The sequence below is a fragment of the Balaenoptera borealis genome (genome assembly GCF_965194805.1).
Source record: "Balaenoptera borealis genome assembly, chromosome: 3".
Lineage (NCBI taxonomy): Eukaryota > Metazoa > Chordata > Mammalia > Artiodactyla > Balaenopteridae > Balaenoptera > Balaenoptera borealis.
Window position 1 is genome coordinate 165,604,757 of NC_138866.1, and position 26,724 is coordinate 165,631,480.

The following is a 26,724-nucleotide window of genomic DNA, read 5'->3' on the forward strand; positions in this document are numbered from 1 at the left end:
GGTAGTTCAGAAATAAGGAAAATGGAAAGGAGCTGGAATATTGTATGGCAATTGGACAAGAAAATTACATGGAATCCCACCAAACACTCTTATTTCTGACATGCATTGGGCCTTTCTGGTGAGTACTTATCAATATAATATAGATGATTATTGTGAGTAATATTATTGAGTACGTGTGGGGTGTCAGGTATCACGCTAAGCATCTGTATGAGTAATTTCAGTCCTCCTCACAGCCTTTACAGTAGGAGTGATTATCCCCATTCTACAGGTGAGCAGGTGCAAAGAGAAAAGAAGATAGGGTTGGAGGCTTGACTGGCCACCTGTCCTAGTTGCGTACACTGGGCAAGTTAATCTCTTGAAGCCCCAGATTTCTCTTGGAAAATGGCAATCAGAATCACTGTTTATGAAATTATTAGGAATATTAAATGAGATGTGTGTGCGAGAGCCTAAAGCATTCTGGGTACTTAGTTTTCTTTTTTTTTTAAACCATCATAGAATGTGGGCATTGCTGAGCCAACAGCTGATCCATAGTCGTTGTGATTGGATTTTGCCTTCTCTCTCCCCAAAGGAAGATGAGGATTTGCACCACAGAAGCGGGAATCCCTGTTAACTTCTGCTGCCCGGCAGGTACCACAAATGCGTGATGTGTGTTAAAAAAACAAAACAAAACAAAACAAAAACAACCCAAACGTGGGTGGGTGCGATAGTAGCAGAGACAGCGGCCTGAACCGTAGTCCAGGGAAGGCTGGCATTCAAACACAGAAACCTTATCCCCACATGCGGTGTGGCCCACATGCCACCAGTTTGTAACTCCTGGGGACCCTGGTTTAAAGATGCTAGATTCTATCAGCCTCTTGCTTATTATATGACTTTGGTAAAGTCACTTAGCCTCCTTGAACCGCCGAATGGAACTAAACCATGGCCCACAGCTCAGAGATAGTGCTACGACAGGTCGGCCAATGTGTGTCAAGTTCTGAGCAATTCTTGGGTTTTTCTTGCATGAACAATTCCTACTAGTACGAGCGGGTGGCAAGGGCTGCCATAAGATGACAACGTAGCAGATAATGGGGATCTGGGAGTTCCTGTTGGCACAGATCCTAATGTACTTTTGAAGACGTTGATTAATGAAGCTGCGTGTCCCTCGTGAGGTGAGGCCAGGATAACACTGCTCGTCTGCAGGTGTGTTGAGAGATGGGAACCCGGGGAGAGAGAGGGTTGGCCTCATCCCAACGGGGAAAGCAGAGGAGGCTTGAGCTCAATCTCCTAAATGCCTCAGGTGTGACCCACAGATGCTTCCCCCAGAGGATCTAAATGGCCTTTTCAGGCCAAAGCTGGAAATCCTGCAGGCCTCCTGCTCCGAAAGAAACACGCATTGCTTTACTGCTGTGGCTGAACTATTGCTCATGTTTATTGAAAAGGCAGAACATAATGCATCCAAAGAGATCCAGCTTCCACAGTTCTCCAAACGCTGGCTGTAAATCACTGTTAGGCTTGTCATTCCCTTGGGTGGCAGCAAAACTGCTGTAATGAAACGTCCCTGGGAAGAATAAACCACAAGATGTGCCTTCTATTGTACCAGACCATGAAGATTACAGCTGATGAAGTGCTGGCAGAAGCTTAGCAGTAAAGAGCCCTTGGGCAAAAGTCCCCATGCTGTGCAGTCCAGGGCGTTGACTTCTCCTCTGAGGCCATCGCCTACCATCAAGACCCAAGTCTCACAAGGCTCAGGCCCCAGACGCGCTACCAGAGCAAGAAGGACATGGTTTTTCTAAAGGCAGTGGATGGAAGTCTGACCCTAAATGCCATTTCCAATGGAGAGGATGGCATTGTCGGGCCCTCCTGTATCTGGGGTGGTAAAGGGGCAGCTTCTACCTAAAATAGCAGGGAAGGGACACTGGTTGGTTTGGAGAACCATCATCAGAAGATAACCAAGGGATGGGCACTTCTCAGTCACACAGCTGGGACGCGATCACATGTGGCTAAGGGAAGGGCTCAAGTGTTAGGTATTGTGAATATCTTTTACTTGCAATACTCTTTCTAGAGGTTTCTTCCCAAAGAAGGTGAAGCGATCATACAGAGGATCTAATGCAGTGAGAAGCGGGCTGATGTGCAAACACTGCTCCCAGGGTCTGCCTGGACAGTCCAGGTGGGCGGAAAGCATTTGCATAAAGAAGCCAAGATCGGAATGCCCTCAACAAGCCCTTTTGGGAGCAGAGCCTGGATAGCAACGAGGCAAGGTCCCCTGACCCCAGTAGGTAAGGAGGTGTTTTTGCACAACAGAAGTTCACAACATATTGGGTCAGCTCGCCTCGAATTCAGAGAAGTTGGAAGTAATCACTGAGCAAACAGTAAGTTAGAATTTAGCAGGGGCTGAGATACTGTTTGAGCTCTTCCAACTTAGAAATGTGCTTTGATGAAACAGGACAGGCCCATAAAGGCAATTCCCCTTTAGATTAAAGGGGCCCATGGGAAACCTCTGTAACTCTGGATAGCTGAGGTTGGAAATCAGGTATAATTCTTCTTCATTACCTGCCACCTCCAGCTCCACTCCCTGACTTGTGATGAGCTCCCTAAGTCTTAATGACACCAGAAGATTCCTTCAAACTCACGGTTGTCCTGCTGCTTAGAGCTGGGACCACGCTGCCTTTCTTCAGAAATGGAGGCTGAACCCCTTGAGTTCTTGTACCTGTAGAGATTCTAAAATGTTCTTTCCCTAATAAGTGCACTTTTTCCAAGCTGCTCCTGGAAGCCAGGGACAGGCCCCAGGCAAGCACATGGCACTGCCGGCATCAGAGCACTGGGTGTGGGACAAGGCCAGGGAAGGGCAGGAGGCCGGCAGCCAAGGAGATAGGAGACTTGCCCTGTAAACCAACTAGACGCTACCAAATGCACAGTAAAAATATCATCATCTACAAGAGTTCTTGAGCTATGTGCGCGTATAAACCCAGTGTCCTTTTCCACTCCCTGCGAGAGGCCTCAGCGGGTACCAGGTGAGGCCAGGGCTCCATCCCTGCTACCCCCGCAGGTAGGCGGCGCCCGCGGGCTCGCGGCCCAGCGCGTTGATGTGCGGGAGCGCGCCTGCCGCGGCCGCCAGCTTCTCGCTCAGCTTCTGGTTCAGCAGCTCCAGGTGGCGGCCGTTCTTCCGCGCCTGCCGCAGGGACCTCTTGACCTTCTTCACCCGCTCCCGCAGCTGCTTGTTCCGCTTCTCCAGGGTGGCCACCTTCTGCTGCAGCTTCTTGACGTGGTCCTCCTCCTCAAACAGGGCCTTCTGCACCGAGGAACACATGAGCTGGGGAGGAAACACCAGGAGACGCAGGTGAGTTTCAGAAAACCTCCCCAGGTAAGCTTCCTGGTGCTGCCAGCCCGGCAACACCGCCTCCCATGTCACCCATGGCCCCAGCCCGGGATAAGGACAGCCCTCATGCCCCCTTCGTGCTTTCACCCTGTGGACCCCAAATGCAGAGGCCCCTCTTTTGCTTTCTGTGTTTGCGTACCCTAGATAATTTTGTTTTAAAAAGATACTCCATGGTTTTGTCTTCTTACGTGCCTATCGATTTGCATCCTATTGAGTCCCTGTTGGAGCAGGTCACTCTTCACTTTTTGCTCTCATTCAGCAGTTTTGCCTGTTCAATTCTAATCTGGCTCTAGAACATTTTACAGTAAAGCCAAAGCTTGAGGATCACCCACTTGGAAGCGAAACGGGATCCAAAGAGGGCCTTCAGCGTATTTCCACGAAAGGGCTTTGCCTGCACTGAGATGCAAATACCCTCATTCTGGAAACCTTTCTAGTCATCGTGGGATGGGCTGGAAGTGAGTGTCTCTTTTGAAAAATTGAGTTTTTGTTTCTAACCTAAGCCACCTTGGTTTCTTACAGAAAAAAAAGATATTCTAAATATGTCACTCTAGCAAAAAGGACAGAGCTCAAGTGACCCAAGAAGTAAAAGAACAAAACCCGAAACAGAAAGATGCACAGAGAATATGAATAGTCTACAGGAAAGGTAATATACAAATCTCTCTTAAACATATGAAAAACTTAGCCCTACTCTTAATAAGATAAATGCAAAGTAGATCCACAGTGGATTGCTTTTTTTTAACAAAATGAAATTTTGATTTTACCCTTTGGTAAAATCAGAGTCAGCATTTGGGGAAATAGGCATTCTCATATAGGCATTCTCATATACTGTGGGTAGAGTGTAAACTTCTATAAAGAGCAATCTGTGTCAAAATGAAAATTGCATATACCCTTTGATCTAGTCATTCTGGGACTTCATCTGATAGAAACACTCCCATATGTGCAAATATATATTTATATATTATATATAGTATAATTATAATATGTATTTATATATATATATACACACACACATAAAACAACTAACACTGTTATAAGAAGGTTGAGGAATGACATTGGCATCATGGCCATATGAGACATCCCTCTTCCCACCCCCAACAAAAATGGCATCGATCCATGAACAAAAGTGACTTTAAGAGAACTGGGATCCACCAAGGGACCCAGGAGGAGTCTTGCCCACCCATTGCATCTATGCATGCCTATCTTTCTGATTGCTTGCCTGTCTCTAGTATTCTATTGTGTCCACAGAACCTATTTTTCCCTGTATATGCAAATTGTATGTTTATAAGTGAAAATGTTAATACATTAAATGATTGTTCATTTTAAAGCATAAAAAAAAAGAAACATCAGTCCTGGCTGTGGACCGTTCAGTGGTCGTGAGCTTCCTCCAGCCCCTCTCAGGCAAAGAACCTCAACAGATATTTCTCCAAAGATATACAAATGGCCAACCAGTATATGAGAAGGTGCTAGACATCACACATCATCAGGAAAATACAACTCAAAACCACAATGAGCAGCAGGCAAGCAAAGGAACCTGTTGTTTGTTCTCACTACACGCCCCCACCCCCGCTCCGCTGCAGCAGGGGTCCCAGTAAAGCCTTGACTGAATTCGGCCTCTGATCAATTTCTATTGATTTTAGGAGGCCAAGAACCCTAGTTGGTAACATGTTTTGTGGTGCCCAACGCGGGGCTTGTCCCTTCTGGGGAGAGGATCTGGGCACCTCCGGGACCACCAAACGCAGCTTCCCTGTGGGTGACAAGCGGCTACCTGAACCTCTTGTTTCAGCATCACCTCGTTTGGTAAGTCTGCCTTTCTGGCCCCCGAGGGGCCTCAGTACACTCATTCAGGCAACGCTTCTCCCCTCCCCTTTGTCCCTCACCATTTTCCCTTTCCCTCTCCTGAAATCTCTGTAGTTCTCTCTCTGTCCTCTCCTCCTTCTGTCCTGTCCTTACAAGAGCGTGGATGTTGGGCAAGCTACAGCTCCCTCTGGCCGGCAATGGCTCACCTTGACGGGTGACAAGCAGAGGTGGGAGCGGCTCCCTTCACACCTCGCAGACCTTGGTCCAGCGGGCTCTCCCTGACTGGAGATTTATGAGCGTGATAGAGTTTCACACCTCATATCGTGTAGTGGGCTGTAAGTCCGATCGTCCCAATAGTCTCACCTTTATTTTCCTGCCGCCAAGAGAAGTCCCGTTGGGAAGGAGCTGAAGTGGCAGATTTCTATATACTGGTGCATGCGTGGGTGAGAGTCCCACCTGTGGGTCGGGGACCCACAGACGACGTACAACTGGCTGGTTTCCGGGCTTGATCACCCCGGTGGGCAGTGGACAGGGTGCTCCCTCCTTCACTGGCCCTTTCTGGAAGCGTGCAGATTGGTACCTGAACAGACAGCCGCAGGGGGCGGGCTGAAAAGGCAATCTCTCCGTTTCTTTTTCAGTCTTTTCTGTCCCTCCTCCCTTTACCTCTCCCTTGGTCCTTACCCCTACCCTCCCATCCCCTTAATCCTGAAAACTTCTTGTTGTGTCTTTAAGTTTTGCGATTGGTATCTTTGTGATGTAGTTTTTGTCTGTCCAGCTGTTCCTGCAAGTCTCTGCCGACATTGTGAGTACATACAAACACAGCCCACGTTGCCTGAGACTCCAGCCCTGGGTTACTTAGTGGGATTTTAAAGAACAAAAAGAAAAGACAGGAGCTTGCATCTCTCTCTCCTCTGCACTTGCAATGTCACTATTCTGCCTGAGCTCAAGGGGCTTGCATCTCTCTCCTCTGCCTTTGCAATGTAACTCTTCTGCCTGGGCTCTCAGGAACTACCTGATTCATCTGTAGTCCCCCAGACTGAGGGGGAAAAAAAAGGCCATTTTAAATTCAAGCGGGAAAACTATGAGATCTCTGCTTCTATAGAAATTAACTTGTCTAGCTTAAGCTGTGGGTTTAATTAATTAATACAGACCCATCTTTAGAGTCATCAACATTAAGTACAATACTTTCATTGTATCTAGGGTTACTGGAAGTCTGTAAGTGCATATTGTTCCTGTTATAAAAATCTGTCAACAGGGATAATAACCTGATATGATTAAATTTTTAAGTAAATGTAACTGGGATAAGAACTCTTTGCTAAACTACATAGGAATAAAAACGTCCATCTAAAACAGTCTCTCCAATTTTTGGTAAATTTGAAGCTAAAGAAGTAATTAAGATAGAAATTAATTGTATATTCAGGCCATTTCAAATAAGATAAACTATTGGAACATTAATTGCTAAACAGGTCTAAATTTACCTACTTTTGTCTTCTTGTGAGAGAAATTAAACTGTTTGGTGCCACCTTGAGATGTTCACTACCAATTTATGGAATGCTAATGTGAAAGACAGTTCATGGTTGCTTAAGGAAAGTAGGATGCATAAGAAAAGAAGGTATGAGGAATGGAAATATATTTTGTTGAAAGGAAAAAGGATGACTTTGTCCTAGAGCTGGCTGTTTCTGAATGGGGAAAGAATAAGGGACAAAGTATGGCTACAGAAAGTTGCAGGTTTGCGGAAGAGGAACATTAGGAACTTTGTATGTGGTCAGGATTTTCTAAGGTTGGATTAAATTTAATTAGGTAAATGGATTTTAAGAGTAGGTTGATGCAAGACTGGCCTTGGTTTCTCTGTTCTCTTACGAGAGAAAGTTTTCCCAGGATCAGGTTCAAAGTCAGTCCCCACCTTTCCCCCCTTCGGGAAGTAGCAATGGCAACGAAGGGATGATTAGAGCGCACAGCCCCTTCTCAATGGGAGACTTAGGAGCCCGTAAGGAGAGGTTTGGCAGGTTCTCAGAGAACGCCGACAAATTTAGGGATGAATTTATCAGGCTGGGGTTGACATTCTCTCTCACCTGGCAGGACATCATGTTTATTCTGGCCCACTGCTGCACCCCAGATGAAAAGGAGCGCATACTGAGAAAGGCCAGGGAACACGCAGATGGCCAACTGGCCACCAATCCACATGGCCAAATTTATCAGGTGGGTGGGACGCAATCCCAGAACATGACCCACACTGGGACTATGAAAGATCGTGTAGGCCAGGCTAGGATGAGACATTATATTACTTGTCTATCAGAAAGAATGAAAAGGTGTATGGTGAAGCCAGTAAATTACGATAAGGTCTGAGAGGTTACACAGGAAGAAGGTGAAAGCCCAGCAGGCTTCCTGAGCCGGGTGACAGAGGCATTCAGGAAGTACACCAATACAGACCCTGAGTCTGCAGAAGGGAGGACACTCTTGGCCATGCATTTTATCACCAAGGCTACTCCTGATATCTGGAGACAGTTACAGAAGCTTGCGGCTGGGCCCCAAGCCCCACTGTCAACCCTGAGGAGGCCTTCAAGGTCTGTAACAACCGAGACTTAACAGAAGAGGCCGATAAAGATAAGAGGCTAAGAAAGAAAACGCAGCTTCTGGCTGCTCTGATTCACCCACCACCTCGAGGGGACCCTGGAGGGCTGAGAAGACTGGACAGACCACCAAGAAGCTCCTTGGACCCAAACCAGTGTGCCTTTTGTTGGAAAGGGGGGCACTGGAAGGCGGAATGTCCTGGGCGCCCAAGGGGCAGCCCCAACCGGCCCCAGTTCCTTGCAAACCTCTCGGATGAGAGATTCCCGCGCACCAGCTGAAGGGGCCCAAGCACCTGCTCGGGTCACCCTCGATGTGGCAGGTAGGAGAACTGAATTTCTTGTAGACGCTGGCGCCGCCTGCTCTGCTCTGACTTGGCCAGCTGGCCCCCTCTTCAGCCATGACTGTGCTGTGACGGGAGTCGATGGACAGCCAAAGGAAAGGCGATTTACATCCCCTCTTGCCTGTGGAATCGGGTCCATTATTATTACTCACTCCTTTTTGTACATGACAGAATGCCCTGTCCCTTTCCTCGGGAGAGATTTGCTAAATAAGTTAGGAGCTAGTATATTCTTAGGTCAGGGTGAAGTCCAAGAAGGTAATCTGAACGGAAAATGCATCTATTAGTAGTCCCAGATGACCCACCTGTTGGGCATCAAAATATGCCCCAAGACATCCCCCAAGAAATTACAGAACAGGTAGATCCTGCAGTTTGGGATACCTCGGTGCCAGGAAGGGCAAAACGTGTTCCCCCAATAAAAATAAGGTTAAGCCTGGGGAAAAATACCCCTGGAAGAGACAATATCCTTTAAAGCCTGAGGCCCTGAGAGGAATCCAACTGCTGCTCAGCAGATTCCTGAAACACGGACTCGTTAGGCCCTGCCAATCCCCTTGCAGCACCCCGATCCTCCCTGTACAGAAGCCTAACAGGGAGTGTCAGTTTGTGCAAGACTTACGAGCATTAATGAGAGCTTTGCAATTAAGGAAGGATAAGAAATTAAATATTTTCACTGACTCTAAATATGGGTTCCACGTGCTACATGCTCATGTTGCCATATGGAAAGAAAGAGGCATGTTAACCACTAGAAGTTCCCCCATAAAACATAAAGATTTGATTCTGGTCTGTTAGAAGCAGTGTAGCTTCCTACCCAGGTAGCAGTAATCCACTGCAGGGGCCATCAGAGGGATGGATCTTTTGTGAGCCAAGGGAACAGCAAAGCTGATCAAATTGCAAAACAGGCAGCTGAATTGCAGGAACCTGAACAAGTTAAGGCTCTAGTGATTGGCCCCCCCTGAACTCCCTAGCCTTCCCCAGTTTTCCCCACAGGAATAAGAAAATGCTGAGAAATGGAGCTATGAGAAGGGAAGCACAGGCTGGTATAAAAAGGAGGATAAGGTTCTAATCCCTGAAGCCCAACAATGGAAACTCACCAAGAGCTTACATGACGCCACCCACTACGGGAGGGATGTACTATGGGACTTGATGCAAAAGGCTTTTTCAGGAAAGGGGCTTAAAAGAACAATAAAACAAGTAACGCCTGCCTCGCCTGTAATAACCCACAGGCCCATCCAATGCCCCCTTCGTTACTCAGGCCAGTTCAACGCCGAGGGACATACCCGGGGGAAGACTGGCAGTTAGATTTCACCCAAATGCCCCCACGATCAGGATATAAATACCTTCTGGTGTTTGTTGATACTTTCACAGGATGGGTTAAAGCCTTCCCCACCCGATCTGAAAATGCCATGGAAGTCTGTAAGTCCCTTTTGAAAGAAATAATTCCTCAGTTTGGACTTCCAAAGTCCCTTCAGAGCGATAACGGGCCCTCTTTTATAGCCAAAAATCACACAGGGGCTCACGACAGCCCTGGGGCTAGACTACAAGCTACACACCTCTTGGCACCCCCAGTCTTCAGGGAAGGTAGAGAAAATGAACCATCCTTTAAAGAAAACCTTAGCAAAGCTCCGTGCAGAGACTCATGCACCCTGGACCAACCTGCCTCTTACTGTACTCCTCAGGGTCCGTGTAGCCCCCAGGAGTGGTCTGAAACTTAGTCCACTTGAAATGGCCTACGGGAGGCCTTTTCTTACTACTGACATTCTACTGGATGAGGAAGTGAACCAGACCCTGAGATATATTATTCTAGGACAAGTTCAGAAAGCAATCCAGGACTATACTTACAAGGCACTGCCAGCTCCCACTGAAAATACAGAGGAAGGAGCAGTTCCTTCGCAAATAAACCCTGGGGACCCAAGTTCTTCGCAACACCTGGAAAGAGGGCTCCCCCAAAGACCAACTATTGCCAAAATGGAAGGACAACTATAAAGTAATTTGAACCACCCCCACTGCTGTCAAACTGCAAGGGGTATCTGTTGGGTACATCTGTCCAGACTAAAGCTTTTACTTCCAGAAACCCCACGGGTCACAACAGAAGAACAATGCACCTGTGAGCCAGCGGAAGCTCTGAGATACCTATTCCAAAGACAGGTACCATCAACACGTAAGTAAAATGATGTAGTGAGTTGGCTCCTATTTGAAGCCCTAATGGGACTTGGGACCTCTCTTGTTTCCTTGGCTGATGTGGTTCTTGACAATCGTCTGGCCCTTGAGTACCTTCTGGCAGAGCAAGGCAGAGTTTGTGCGATACCTAATACTTCCCGCTGCACTTGGATCGATGCAACAGGACAGGTAAAAGTTAATATTCAGGAAATAGAAGCTCAGGGAGCGTGGCTTCATAATTTTGGCAGGGGTGATATCGCCTTCCTTGTCTGGTCAACAGTCAAGGAAGCCCGAAGTTAGCCTGGTTCCTTCCCTTTCTAGGCCCTTTAATGGCGATTGTTGTTCTCCTTTTTAGCCTTTGTTTGTTTAACCTTTTGGTTAAGTTTGTGTCTTTTAGGCTTCAACAGTTTGAAGTAAGGCTCATGATGGCTCAAGAAATTCAGCCCATTCCAGCGGAAAGTGGCCCAGGTCCCTACAGATCCTTGGAACAGTCAGCGAGGGACTTCTCCTCTAGGGTAGGCTAGGGTCTGTGGCCCCTGTCCAGCAGGAGGAAGTTTCAGAAGAAGAGACCTTCAGCCTCTTACCCCTTAATAAATGTGTAGAGTCTCTCAGGGGGGAACGAGACAGGCCGGGACCTGGGACCCTATACTGCAGTGCTGCGATGCTTGCACCTGGACACACCTCTCCTCAAGCAAAAAATTAAAAGAAACTGTATGGGACTAAAAATTACCGCGTGCATGCTCAGTTGGGGAAAATTCTGGACAAAAGATACAAAGAGACCAAAAAAACCCAACTGCCATTTTGAGGAGCCTGGAGCAAAAGCAGGGTACTTGCGCATGCCCCCTGCACACAACACCACCTAAGGGGTGGGCAAAACACCTAAGCTACCCCTTCGGCCCAACCCCTGGACACACCCCTACCCTCACCCCATATAAGGAACAAGCTCGCCCCCTCTCAGGGGGTGGGCAAGCAAGGGAACCTGTTGTTTGTTCTCGCTCCCCCCTGCTGCAGCAGGGGCCCCAATAAAGCCTTGCCTGAAAAAACCAACCAAACAAACAAAACCCACAATGAGGTATCACTCACACCTGTCATCAAAAAGACAAGAAATATGGTTCCAGTTCAAGATGGTGACATAAGAGGATTCTGAGCTCACCTCCCACCATGGACATACCGAATCTACAGCTACATCCAGAACATCTTCGCCTGAAAGAAACCCCAAAACTACGAGTGACCCCTACATACCAGGCAACCGAGAAAAAAACGCACATTGAAGCAGGTAGGAGAGGCTGAGACAATCTCATCTTAAACCCGGTGCAGCAACCTGCAATCAAGAGGGAACTGACAACTGAGCTTATCCCTGAGGAGCAAAGGGGTTGAACCCCACATCTGGCACCCCAACTTTTAAGACCTGCACCTGAGAGACGAGCCCCTGAAACTTCCAGGTTTGAAAGCCACCAGGGCTTGCCTCCCTGAGACCCACAGGCTATGAGTGAACTGAGAACAGTTCTTAAAGGGCTCACACAGACTCACCTAGCTACCCAGCACCAGGGCGCAGTGCAGAGGCAGCCGACTGAAAAGCACCCGATTCGCTTATCTGAAAGCTTTGGCCTGAGCGGCAGGCTTCTCATTGAACACACAACTGAAGGCCAACTGAAATACTCGACAAAGACTATGGCCTTCGGGAGGCACTGTCATGCTTCCCCTCTGCTCCACCCTAGGTTGTGGTGTCTCCGAGAAAGGGGCTTATATGTACACATCTGACACCCTAGCTCTTGTGTCTGCCACCCAGAGAACACATCCCTTGATGGCGTGGCTCTGGTGGCCAGTGGGGCTTGTGTTCATGGGTTCATCAGGATGGTAGCAAACAAAGAAATAGTTCTGAACTGGCTATTACCACAGGTTTCAAGGCAGAGGGAGCAGACAGAAATGCCCATCTCCCAGTCTTCTCCTAAAAGAGGTATTTGCAAACTGTAAAAGCTTCTACATGAGGGCTTGGCTTCCAATCAGTCTGAATCTAGGTGCTGACTGAAATCCTCCCCTGACAGGTCTTGGCACACCCTCAACTACTGCGAGCCACTAAGAATAAAGTAGGCTTCTTGGACAATCAAATCACAAAGGTTTGAGAGCTATCCAAGAGCTAGGGCAGAGTTGAGCGATAAGGTTCATCTCCTACACAAAGCCACTCCTTCAAGACTAGGAGAGGTAGTTGTTTCATCTAACGCATATAAGCCATAGATTGTCAAGGAAAAATGAAGAAACAGAGGAATATTTCCAAAGGAAAGAATAAGATAAAACCTCAGAAAAAGACCTTAATGAAATGGAGATGAGTAATTTACCTGATAAAGAGCTCAAAAGAATGGTGATAAAGATGCTCACTGAGCTCAGGAGAAAAATGCATGCATAAAATGAGAATTTCAACAGAAATCAAAAATATAAGAAAGTACCAAAATAGAAGTGACAGAGCTGAAGAATACAATAACTGAACTGAAAAATACAATAGAGGTGTTCAACAGCAGACCGGATGAAGCAGAAAAAAAGGATCACTGAACTCAAAGACAGAGCAGTGGAACTCATCCAATCAGAACAGCAAAAAGAAAAGAGAATGAAGAAGAGTGAAGATAGCCTAAGGGACTTACAAGACAACATCAAGCAAAAGGGGTCCCTAAAGAGGAAGAGAGAAAGGGGCAGAAAACTTAATTGAAGAAATAATGGCTGAAAACTTCCCTAACCTAGATCCAGATCCAGGAAACCCAGAGAGTATTAAATAAGATGAACCCAAAGAGACCCCCACCAAGATACATTGTAATTCAAGTATCAACAGTTAAAGACAAGGAGAGACTCTTAAAAGCAACAAGAGAAAAATAACTTGTTATGTACAAGGGGAACCTACAAGACTATCAGCAGATTTTTCAGCAGAAACTTTGCAGGTCAGAGGGAGTGGCATGATATATAAAGAGCTGAAAGGAAAAAAAAAAAAACTGCCAACTAAGAATACTCTACCCTGGAAAACGGTCCTTCAGAACTGAAGGAGAGAGAAAGAATTTTCTAGACAAGCAAAAGCAAAAGAATTTCATCACTAGACCAGCCTTACAAGAAATGTTAAAGGGAGTTATTCAAGCTGAATAGAGAAGGTGCTAATTAGTAATAAGAAAACATTAAAAAGTATGAATCTCACTGGTAAAGGTAAATATATAGTAAAATTCAGAATAATGTCATAAAGGCAGTGGGTTAATCACTTGTAAAGCCAGTATGAAGGTTAAAAGATAAAAGTAGAAAAATAACTATATAATTTGTTACTGGATACACAAGATAAAAAGATGTATTTGTGACATCAAAAGCATTGGAAAATAAGTTATTAACTTAAAATGGACTGTTACAAGTTGTTTTACATAAACCTCATGGTAACTACAAAGCAAAAACCTATAGTAGATAAACAAAATATAAAGAGAAAGGACTCTACCACTACAGAAAATCATCAAACAACACAGAGCAAGAGAAGAGAAAGGAACAGAGGAATTACAAAACAACCAGAAAGAAATTAACAAAATGGTAATAAGTACATACCTATAAGTAATTACATTAAATGTAAATGGACTATCTCCAATCAAAAGACAGAGTGGCGGGACTTCCCTGGTGGCACAGTGGTTAAGAATCTGCCTGCCAATGCAGGGGACACGGGTTCGAGCCCTGGTCCAGGAAGATCCCACATGCCGCAGAGCAACTAAGACCATGTGCCGCAACTACTGAAGCTTGCGTGCCACAACTACTGAAGCCCGCACACCTAGAGCCCATGCACCACAACGAAGAGTAGCCCCCGCTCGCTGCAGCTAGAAAAAGCCCACGTGCAGCAACGAAGACCCAACACAGCCAAAAATAAATAAATAAGTAAATAAATAAAGACAGAGTGGCTGAATGGATATACAATATGATCCATCTATATGCTGCCTAAAAGAGACTCACTTCAGCTTTAAGGACACACAGAGACTGAAAGTAAAGGGATGGAAAACGATATTCCATGCAAATGGAAACCAAAAGCAAGCTGGGGTAGATGTACTTATACTTTAAGACAAACTATAATAAGAAACAAAGGTCATTATTATAATGATAAAGGGATCAATTCGTCAAGAGGATATAACATTTGTAAATATTTATGCACTCAACATAGGAGCATCTAAATATATAAAGCAAATATTACCAGACCTAAAAGGAGAAATAGACAGCAATACAATAATAGTAGGGGACTTCAGTATCCCCCATCAATAATAAATAGAGCATACAGACCGAAAAATAAGGAAACCTTAGACAAACTATATGTTAGACCAGATAGACTTAACATTTACAGAACATTCAATCTAAAAGCAACAGAACACGGATTCTTCTCATACGCACAGGAAACATTCTCCAGGATAGATAATATGTTCGGTTCCAAAACAAGTCTTAATAAATTAGAACGCTGAAATCTTATCAAGCAGCTTTTCTGACCACAATGGTATAAAAGTAGAAATCAATTATAGAATAAAACTGGAAGATTCAAAAATACGTGGAGATTAAACATGCTCCTGAACAACAAAAGGGTCAAAAGAGAAAATCAAGAAATAAAACATAACTTGTGGGATGCAATAACATCAGTTGTAAGAGGGAAGTTCATAGTGATAAATGCCTACATGATGAAACAAGAAAGATCTCAAACAACCTAACTTTACACCTCAAGGACCTAGAAAAAGAAAAAATAAAGCCCAAATTTAGTAGAAGGACTAAAAGCTGGTTTTCTGAAAAAACAGTAATCCTTGGCTAGATTCAGCAAGAAGAAAAGAGACATAATAAATAAAATCAGAAATGAAAGGAGGTATTACACCTATTACAGCAGATCATAAGAGACTATGAACAATTATATACCACCAAACTGGACAATTTGAAGAAATGGATAAATTCCTAGAAACATACAACCTACCCACACTAAATCAGAAAATAAATAGAAAATCTGAACAGACCAAGTACTAGTAAAGAGATTGAATCAGTAAGTAAAGAGATTGAATCAGTAATCAAAAACTTCCCAAGAAACAGAAGTCCAGGACCAGATGGCTTCAGTGGTGAATTCTACCAAACGTTTAAAGGAAAATTAATACCAATCCTTCTCAAATTCTTCCAAAAAATAGAAGAGAGAACACTTCCAAACTCATTTTACAAGGCCAGTATTACCTTAATACCAAAACCAGACAAGGACACCACATAAATCACAAGCCAGTACCCCTGATGAATACAGATGCAAAGATCCTCAACAAAACATTAGCAAACTCTTTCCAACAATATATTAATAGAACCATATACCATAATCAAGTGGCATTTATTCCCGGGGTGCAAAGATGGTTCAACATCTGCAAATCAGTTAATGTGCTACACCACATTAATAAAATGAAGGATAAAAATCCTATCAATAAATGCAGAAAAAGCATTTGACAAAATTCAACATCCATTTATGATAGAAACTTTGGTGGGGGATTAGGCCTTGAGGGCAGAGCTCTCATGAATGGGATTAATGTCCTTATAAAGGAGGCCTGAGAGCTCCCTTGCCCCCTCTGCCATGTGAAGATACAAGAAGAAGTCTGTGACCTGGCAGAGGGCCCTCACCTGTCCATGCCGGCTCCCTGACCTTGGACTTCCAGCCTCTAGAACCTTGAGAAAAAAATTTCTGTTGTTTATATAAGTCCCCCAGTAAGTGGAATTTTGTTACGGCAGCCCAAACAGACTAAGACCCCCTGGTACATAGTAAATGTCCACTAAATGTTGGTCATTATTATGGTATAGAGTTCAATCTCTTAAAACCCTTAAGACCTTTGTGACTGGACCCAGCCTGCATCTCCAGCCTTACTTATCATCCTTCTGTTCACACACTTTATGCCCAAAGCATCCTGGCTCTAGTTGTCCCCCAGTATGTCTTGTTCTTTCCCGTCTCTGGGCCTCTGTGTGCCCTTCCTTCCTCCTGGAGGGCTGGTCGACGCCAGCTCTGTCTGGCAGTCCTAGAACCATTCTGCAGGTCCACCCCCATGACACTTTCCATAGGTGTCTCTCCAATTACACATAACATTTCCTACTCCCCCATCTCCATAGCACGCAGAGCTAGTCATACAGCACACACCAAGCACCACACAGCCCCGGGGGTATGTGCACTGCCCTCGTCACATCGCAAACTACCGAAGGCCTATTTCACCGTGGTCTTTGTAGCCTTGTTGCCCTGGCCATTTTAGGCATACACTAAAACATCTGAATCAAGTTAAGTGTTCCAAAAATACCCGTCATTTAACAAAGAGCTTTTGCCACTGTTAAGGGGGTTAGGGGGAGGGAACATGTGCCACACTGCCCTCTTCTGGCCAAAATGAGCCCCTCGACGAGAAGGTGCCACAGGAGATTCTAGAGAACTCATTATTTATATAGTATATGACCAGATATCATCTATGTAACTTTCTGACAGTTTAATATGGCCACATACTAGGCTCAGCACTTTATAGCCACTCTCACTAAGTCATGATCGTTCTCTAAGTTATGACAGATCCTTGAACCAAGAACAAGATAAAAGAATCCAAGCAAAGTCTATTAAAAGAAGAGGACTGGGTTTTGGGGGGGATCGACATGTACACACTGCTGTATTTAAAATGGATAACCGGGAATAGGAAAGCTGCAAAACACTGTGGAGTGTTCCCGTGTAAATAAAAAGAGGAAAAAAAAGTTTCTCAAGTCACCGCTGCACGACGTCGGGCCGGCGCCGGGGCGGGGGTCTGCGCTCTCCCGAGGGGCCGCGCGCTTGACTTTATTGTGCCGCAACAAGACCCCGTTCCCATTGTTTGTGTTTTTTTCAAAATATGGCAAAGGTTCAGGTGAACAATGTAGTGGTGCTGGATAACCCTTCTCCTTTCTACAACCCATTCCAGTTCGAGATCACCTTTGAGTGCATCGAGGACCTGTCTGAAGACCTGGAATGGAAAATCATCTATGTGGGCTCTGCAGAAAGTGAAGAATACGATCAAGTTTTAGACTCTGTTTTAGTGGGCCCTGTTCCTGCAGGAAGGCATATGTTTGTATTTCAGGCTGATGCACCTAATCCGGGACTCATTCCAGATGCAGATGCAGTAGGTGTAACAGTTGTGCTAATTACATGCACCTATCGAGGTCAAGAATTTATTAGAGTTGGTTATTATGTAAATAATGAATATACTGAGACAGAATTAAGGGAAAATCTGCCAGTAGAACCAGACTTTTCTAAGCTTCAAAGGAACATTTTGGCATCCAATCCCAGAGTCACTAGATTCCACGTTAATTGGGAAGATAACACAGAAAAACTGGAAGACGCAGAGAGCAGTAATCCAAATCTACAATCACTTCTTTCAACAGATGCATTACCTTCAGCATCAAAGGGATGGTCCACATCAGAAAACTCACTAAATGTCATGTTAGAATCCCACATGGACCGCATGTGACCACCTGCCATCCCTATAGTACAAATTAAGCTATAAAAACACACAGAACTATTTCCCTGAAATTCCGTAAGTACATAGTCAAGATACAATGTGAAGAATTTGTTTAAAAAACATCCTGTAGAAAGTTTATAAGAAAACCAGTATTTGAGCAAATTGTGGAATATAAATACAACTATTTTTAAGTAATTTTTTTCTCTAATGTGTTATTTGTTCTGAAACTAATCTGATTAAAACATACATATTATTTTCTTTTCCTCTATATGTAATTAAAGCATTTATAAAGAGAAATGAATCATTAGACCAGGTTGTAAAAGATGTCTCAGCCTCTTGGACAATAATCTTTGGACCACTATTTTACTAATCTTTGAAAGAACAAAGTTAATTTCAACTAAAATGTGTCTTCCTGTGATAACACATAACTTGGTTTGATTTAAGGGGCAAGTTTTCATTCTTTTTATGGCATGCCCTTAAAGAACGGATTTGAAGTCAACTGTATGCTACCAAGAACTCTAGGATCTGATTTTCCAGGCCACCTTGAAGCCTCTTATGGCTACTGTTCAGTTCATATAATGTTAGACAGCACTCAGTTTGGTTTCTAAGACAACAAATGTGGTTAATTGTTTATAAGGTCCTCTGGCTATGATTTTTGTTTTTATAACAGTTCAGGACATCAGAACACTCCTTGAATCATACATCATTATTACCCAGTGAATTCAGCAGGTCAAGAGCAGATACAAACTCCCTAAGTTTAAGAACAGGAGAGTATAATGACTCCGTTCCGTTCGTTAGATTTATAATACTATGAACTTAACTCTTTAAAACTGTTTTGCTAGGTCATCTGTTGTTGGCAGCATTTATATAAAAACAGTGGATTTGGAAAGATATATTTAGCTTTATCATAATAGATAAGTTACTATTTTGGAACTATATGTATTTTCACATGTAGTACTCTTCTCCATATCCCCTGACACTCATGCACAATAAGATTAGGCATATTTGTGGTGGACATATGTTAGATAGCTTTTCCAGGTAAGTTTTTTAAAAGCAGTCTTGGAAAGGAATGCATTAACTAAATGGGCCAAAAAGTTCTTTTTCTTTGATGAGAGCTAGGTCCTTCCTCAAAAAGTTTCTTATGCTCCCGTAAATTAAATGTAGAATATTCTCATTACTCTTGCTGCTAAGCAAGACATTAGCCATATAATGCAGAGTTATGCAGTGCCTTCATATCTAAAACTTTTATACTGCACTTTTTAAAGCTTTTATTTTGAGGAAGGGAAAGGGGCATTTGTCTGAATATGGATTCTAAGTTGTATATATTTCCTGTCATTCTAAAAAGTGACTTTGTGGAGCAAAATTTTGCTAAATGTTAAACTTTGAAATTTAATATACCAGATAATTAAAATACTGTCCACTAACTAGTTCATAGATTTTAAAAGTAAAATACATCCGGCTGTTAAAACAATATGAAGAAAATTTCACTTTTGTCTAATTGCAATTAAAAGAAAATGTTAAAATATTAAAGTGAAAATAAAAGTAATACTTGCCAACCAAAAAATAAATAAATAAAAATAAAATGGATAACCAACAAGGTATTGCACGGGGAGCTCTGCTCGATATTACGTAACAACCTAAGATACATGTATATGTATAACTGAATCACTTTGCTGTACACCTGAAACTAACCCAACATTGTTAATCAACTAGACTCCAATATAAAATGAAAAGTTAAAAAGGAGGACTGGGTTTTAATATGGCCGGCTGTTCATTTTGAAAGGACAGAATCCAATAGTGGGTTGGAACATAACATCAAAGAGAAGGCTGAGTTACATTTTATGACGTTCTTCACACGCTGCATTTTAAAATAATAAATGAGAGCAAACATGGTGGGATGCAACAAGCTCTGTGCTCTTGGTGGAACGTTAGTGCACATCTAAGACATCAACACTCTTCGCAGGCATCCCTCAGACCCAGGGGCCAGCTGTTCCCTACTCTAGGGAGCTAGAGCAAGAGGAAGACCACCTTGACAATGGCCTGAAGAAACCAAGATGGAGCAAAGGGACAGCTGGAAAGTGTGTCTGTGTGTGTGGGGTGGGGGTGGGGGGTAGTTATTAAAATGGGATGAATGGGATGACTGGAGTTTCTTGGTGAATAAGTAACTCTCAATCCCTTAGCCTCTCTTTGACATGGGTAGGGTTTGAGCTGGAGCAGAAAGACATAGAAGGACTCTTGTCCAATGTCACCAATAGCAAAGCTGTGACCCAGGACCCCTTACCAAGCAGAAGGTCTTTATCTCTGTGGAAAGTGGGCTCTGCCTGCAAATAGGGAGGGCTTAGGCCCTAGGAATAAGAGGCTAACCCCATAAAATGAAGAAGCCATTGTCACAAGTGTCTCAAGCAGGCCTCCTGAATCCTGGCCTTCACCTCTTGAGAAAGCATGAATTTCTACGCAAGACCTGTGCTTTCAAATATATGTTTCTTTAAGAAACTATCCTTTCTCTGGAATGCTTTCCAAATGAAAGCAATCTCTTTAGAAACTGCTTTTAAAATATACATATAAAAGGTCAACACACTTGCTCATTTAATTTTGTGTGCTTTATAAGAGGCTGAGAAGAGGAGGGGGAAAGGCCAGACCAAGAGGAAACACGTATTGCCACGTGTTCTTTGAAGAAAAACCAAAGAGAAGCAAATGATCACTTGGGGCAACCCCCAAGCAAATGATTCCTAATGGGCAGCCCCATCCTCAGGACCACATCACACCAGCTCTGATTGGCTACAGAGGAGAAAGCCCTTGCCTGTCAGATGTCTAAGCCCCCAGCATCTACCTGTGGCTGAGTCGCTTTTCTCTAGAAAGCTCCACTGCTTCAGGGTGGACAGGAAGGCTGTCATAGGGGAGCCTGCCCTTTTATTCTCAGACAAAAGGTAGGCTGGGATACCCATTCTTTGCCTTCTTTTTAAAGTAACGTCTTTTTAAACTATAAAAGCAACATTTTATTGTAGAAAAACTTTTTCAAATTGAGACCAAAAAAAAGACAATTAAGATCATCTGTAATTCTGTTGCACTGAGATAGCCACTGTTGACATTTTAATACATCTCTTCCTAGGATTGTTTCTATTGGTATACATAAATATTTAAACAAAGTTGGACTCATGCCATTATTAGACTTTCTGATATAACTTTTTCCCTTTGCTATTTTATCATGATTATTTTCTGGACACTTGTACATTTCCATTGAGCATTTCAATGGAAGCTGGGGGAGGGGGAGTCAGGTGGTTCTGCCCAGCTGCCATGAACTGCAAAACTCATCACTAGTTGTTAATCCTCCTCCATCCTTATAACCACAGGCCGACAGGGAAGGATGCCAAGATGTGCGTTTTTGCATCTGTGGGGCTGAATGATCTTAGGGTGGCCTTTCGGGTGGTCACCAGCCTCCAACGACAGGACAAACCCATGAGAGTTTCTCACCTGTGCTCTACCTAAAACCTTCCCATGTGTTCTCTGCTGTCCCCAGGAATCTCAGGTGCTGTGGGAAAGTTTCGCAATCAAGATCTTGAAGGGATAAGGAATTGAAGCCATGTTACCATATAGAATCCATATACAATACAGAATCACCTCTAAATGATTAAAGAAATCATTTCTAAATGGTTTCCACTTCCATATGTTCATTCATTCCAGCAAGAAGCATTTATTATACCATGCCTGGCACCGTACGGTGCAGAAGGTTCTCCCTGAATTATTCCACGATATACCACTAAGCTCTGTATCTACTTAACAAAAAGACAGTGCATTAAAAATTACTATTTCATGGCAGCAGACATATCAAAAGCTCCCTGAGAGGATTCTTGCCTTCACAGCTGCTTTCAATTTAAATAACCCTATACAGACAAGGCAAAATGTACTTTCTGAAATGTTAAAAATGAGGCAAGTCCCAAAGTGGAACACTGACCAACAGCTTGCCTTTTTAACACTTCGCTCCTGTTCTTGAGATTCAAAAAAGAGAAAGGAAAAAAAAAGGAGAGAATTAAAATCTAGAATAGAGGCCAGCAAACTATGGCTTGTGGACCCGATCTGGCCCACCACCTGTTTTTGCTAATAAAGTTTTATTGGAACACTGCCACGTTCCTTTGTTTACATATGGTCTGTGGCTCCTTTCCCACTACAATGGCAGAGTAGTTGCGACATAGACTGTGTGGTCCAAAAAGTCTAAAATGTTTAGTACCTGGCCCCTTGTAGGAGAAAATTCTGGAACCCTCATCTTGAGAGAAGCTCAAGGCAAACGGAGATGCAAAGGCAACAGCTGACAACTGGATGAGTTTGGAGGGAAAACAGCCAATAAAGAATGGAGGAGGGCAAAGGATGGAAAAAGCATCGGGTCCCAGAGTTTGCCAAGAGCCTCACTGCCCACTCTTCACCCTTTTCACACCATTTTTGAACACCGATGTGCAATCACTGCTTTGGGCTGCCAGGTCGCAGCTCAAGTTCTCAGTGATTCTTGTCAAGGAGCCTTTGACTCTCAACAGACTGCTGCCAGTTTCAAACCTCCAGATGGAAGTTCACAAAAGAGCTCTTTCCAAAATGGTTATCCCACTGTTTCTAAAGTGCTTCCCCAGCGACACTGGAAAGATACGCTTTCTGGAACCTACCCATGTGCACTGCCCAGAAGCAGCCACTCTCAGGGTGAGAGGCACTCTGAAGTGGGTCGCTGGTCACACAATTTGTCAGTTCTGAGAAGCTTACACTGCATGGTGCCTTCTGACCCAGTCACGGCCAGAGGCCAAGACTCCTTCATTCTCCGTGTGATGCAGGAACTCCTGGAGGGTTGATGGTGAGCCCACAGGCCTCAACCCAAGTTCTTGCCAGTTCTCTCTCACCCTGTCTCTTCGTTCCACCATTGTTTTAAACCTCTTAGAGACAGAGGGATGAGGAGGCGAGCAGCAGAGTCAAGTCAAAGCAGAATGGTTTCCTAAACGATTCGACAGTAACAGTTTGGATGACACCCAGCACTACCGAGAGAACTCCCAAGCCACAGAAGCGACAACAGGGTGGTTCTTCTGCGGACTCTCTGGAGAAACAACCTGAGGTTCCTATGACTGTATTTGACTTGGCATCTGGTCCTTCCTCTGCTCCACCCAAAGTCAAAAGCGTTGTCTCCCTGTGCCAGGAACCCAGCAGAAGGGAAAGCAGATGCCCCAGACAGGCTGTGGCTGCAGGCGAGGGGCGCGGAGAATGGGCAAGTGGAGGTGGGAGCAGGCACGCAGGGGGTCAGGGGACAGAGCTGGGGCAGGAGCACCCTCCCCACTGGGCAGTACTGGGCTCAAGGGCTCCCCCAACCCTCCCTTCCTGCTCCCTTCCCCCCACTCTCCCCAGACAAGCCAAGGCTGTCTGGCATCCTGGGTAGGAGCCTGGGCTTCAGAACCAGGCAAAACTGGGATTGCCTCCTGGCTGCTCCTTCATCCTATGGCAGGGCCCCCTCGCCTGCATCAATGAAGCTGCCTTAGTTCACTCTCCTCATTTACACAACGGGGGTAATAATGCCTCCACCATCGACTTGCTTGGAGGATTAAAATCAGATAACAGATGTAAAAGCATCTGACATAGCACCTGACATACAGTAAACATACAGTAAATGAATCTTTATGACTGTTCCTCACCTGAACTTGAGCTTTCCTGATTGAACTACTCCTTCATAACCACAGTGGGCTCCCTCAAATATCTATGCCTTTGCACGTGTAGTTCCTTCCGCTTAGGAAATCTCCACCAACTACCCCCCACATCCTTATCCAACTGACGAAATTCTACTTATTCTCCAGGCCTGGGTTCAAGGGTCACCTCCTCTGTGAAGCCTTCCCTGATTCCTCCAGAAAGAGCCATGTAATCTTTCCCCAATTCTATTGTCAAGTTTATCACACTGTGAGTCTGACTCTCTTCTGGACAGTCAAAGCCCCTCAAATGCAAGGGTTCCATATTTTCATCTTTGTATCCAGTACCTGTCATGGAATAAAGCACTTAATGAAGGAAGGGATGCAGGTTGAAATAAAAACAAGTTCAGTGACTTAAAAACGAGCAACAAACGGAGAAGCAGGAGCCACCTTTGGAAAGTAGGTGCTGGGTTCATTGTGATCCTTGTGAAGTCCTATCCCAAGTCTGTTCTGACTCCCTGTTCTGGTAAGATCAGGAACTGGCTTTAATGATCCCTGAAGTTAATGCATTTTCTTTTCTGATTCTCTCCCAGGCCCAGCTGACTAGGTTATTTTGTGTATCCTATACCAAATCCATAAGAGCTGCAGGACATAATGGAGGTGAGAAAAGACTGAATTTTCACGGGGAGATGCTGGGTTACAGGAAGCCCAGGTAAATTTAGGACACAGATCACGTTTCAGAAAGACTCCACAGATGGCGGAAGAAGAGGACAGGGTCTTCAAAGGCCAGGGCTTAACTCTTGAATCGACCATGATTAAAATCAGGAGAGACTGCGCCGCCTTGGGTCCATTCTGTGCCATCACAGAAAGGGAAGTTTACCGATTAAGTTCAGTTACAGAGAGATAAAGGTAAATCTTCAGATAAATGCACTAGAAAGCACTGCCAAGGTGAGGTCTACATAATGCTCATCTCATGATGCTCGCATGGGGACAAAAGGGGTTTTTTTGGTCAAATAAAGTTCAAAAATTCTGCATATTATGTCTCCCTCTTTGATATGATACACATTAACCTATCAACCATACACGTTGGTCCTGCATTAAATCAACCTCCATAAATGTTTTACACCCATTCTCATTTGACTATGGCAGGGCCCTCCAACAGGCAACAAGAACTGATTTCACGTGTTGGGGGGATGTCCGTCTTCTCAGGCCTGGAGGCAGCTAGTCCGCTCAGCTATGAGGAGCCTGCTGCATTGTCCTCAGGGCTTTTTTATCAATGTCCATTACAAACATCCTTTACTGTTATGGTTGGAAAAGGCATCATGGGTCTAGGAGTTGAGTAACTTTTAAAATAAATTTTGAAGATAATTAATGATATTTTAATTACCACTCATACATAAATGAATAAATGTCCTCATTGCATCCCACTACACACACTCTCTCTATATATATATATCTATATAGAGATATAGACATATATCTCTATAAAGAGAGAAAGAATATTAATCACTCAATTGTATGCATGTGGACCTTGCTGATGGGAACTGAACTTGTTCCATTCTGTGACACTTCGATCTAGGTTCTAAGCTTCTCGCGGGGGAAATCTGTATCTCCCCAGGGAGTTTTGCAAACATCATTCTCCACTGTCCATGATGGAAGGAGGACTGGGAAGCACTAGGTCATGGAAGACTGATTCCAACCCCCAGGGCTTTTCTAGACCTACCAAGGGAGGTAAAACTGAAACCACAGATCCTTGCGTGAGAAGGCTGCTAGCAGCTCTTATTCAGTTCCGAGCACTTTCCATGGTGCAAGGGAGAAAAGACTCCCCGGTAAAGTGGAAAGGAGGGTGTGATTTTTTTTAGGTTCCCAGAAATTCATTCCAGACAATTGGCATCACAGTAGAAGGATGGGCACCTCCATCTAGTCCCAATCCTGCCATTGATGAGTTGGTGGCTTTGGCGAGTTATGGTCCTCCCTGAACCTCAGTTATAGCCTCAAAGACATCTTCCGATGCCTTTGAATGTTTGGTCAAAGCCTCCTTGGGCATTTTAGTCCCTAGTTGTCCAGTTCTGGCCGGGGCTGGGATTCTCTCCCATGAAAACAGTGGGAGGAAAACAGACCCACAGTAGACTTGCCAATGCAGGAATTCCCTTGGGAGGCATGGGTGCTATTCACGGTCACTGGGATCTCAGGATTTTATTTAAAGATCTGACCACTGGCCTTCTGATGTGCGTGCTTAGCTTTCATGGCATCTCAGGCTATGGGAGAGGAAGAATGAAAGGGCCTGATGGTGTGGGCACCTCCAAACCCAGCGGTTGACAGATGTGCGACTACTGGCGATGGGGGCCAAGTTCATTCCTGCCCCAGCCCTGGGTGTGTGGACCACTGCTGAGTGGGGCTCACGGAGCCACCGACTGGCTCCTTAAGCTCCAGGCCTCGGGTCACTGCTGTTGCCCAAGGGAACAGCAGGCCAAGGTGAAGCTTCCCCCTCGCCCTGTGGACCTCTGAACTCGGTCCAAGGTGACCTAAAGGCAGCCCCTCTGATCTCAGGGCGCCCGGGTAAGGCTGCTGAGAGTAGGAAGGCTGAACCATGGACCACGGGGGGCCCACCAGGGAGGGGAAGCCTAGAGCAGAAACTGCCCCAGAGGCAAGCCAGCCCGCTCTGCCCCTGCTCTCTCTCCAAAGGCATCACTGGCCTGACCCATCTGGGTCCGAGGCTCATTTCCCTGGGGCCTTTCACACTCACAGGTTTCAAACATTCAGTATTGTCTCCAGCCCTTCTGAAAAGGGCAGCTAAGGACCAGGCTCTACTTTTCCTCCTGATGTGTGGTGTATTTTCCTGGCATCATCAGTACTGGCTGAAAAACCCAAAGGGTTCCCGCCACCAGCCCAGCCCAACTGGGAAATGCAACAAAGATTTATAAGCTGTGAGCATGCTCTTATTTACTTCCCAGAGACTGATGACTGGTCCACGGCCACATCCAGGGTCTGACTCAGTCCAAAGTCTGTTTGCTTGGGAGAGTTTATCAAACCCAGATACAGGACTTCCTGCTACTGAATCAAGACAGGTAGCCTCGGAGCCACCTCTCCTTAGAGGAGAAAGAGCTGGGGGTGGGATTCAGTGAGAGCTAGCTTCAAACTTAGCTCAGGCTACGCAGCTATTTTTTCTTCTTTCAGAAAGTGGAGATACAGATAATGGTGAGACTGTGCATGGCGGTATTTGGGAAGCTGTCCATCCACTAAATGTTGACCATTATAATTACATACAGGCTCGGTCCATAACCTCATGTCCCAGAATCAGTTCTCAGCTAATATTTTAATAGGTAAAAATATTATTGGAAAATCCTTAAACCCACAAACAGATGACAAACAGATACTCAAGCACAGTGATGTGTTTCT

At 44.7% G+C, this 26,724-nt stretch overlaps 1 protein-coding gene and 1 pseudogene across 3 annotated transcripts in view; one reads left to right on the forward strand and one right to left on the reverse strand.

The window, feature by feature from the left end:
• Positions 1–1,384: 1,384 nt before the first annotated feature.
• LOC309625663 (coiled-coil domain-containing protein 3) overlaps positions 1,385–26,724 on the reverse strand; it is a 109,884-nt gene continuing 84,544 nt past the window's right edge. For both annotated transcript variants that reach the window (XM_082385717.1, XM_082385718.1), the window contains one exon: positions 1,385–3,289. In XM_082385717.1, coding sequence (XP_082241843.1) covers positions 3,014–3,289 — 276 coding nt within the window. In that variant the 3' untranslated portion in view covers positions 1,385–3,013. The remainder of the gene's footprint in view (positions 3,290–26,724) is intronic.
• Positions 7,607–17,938, forward strand: LOC309625665 (histone chaperone ASF1 pseudogene; annotated as a pseudogene). Its single transcript has one exon. The product of its transcript is annotated as a histone chaperone ASF1 pseudogene (transcript).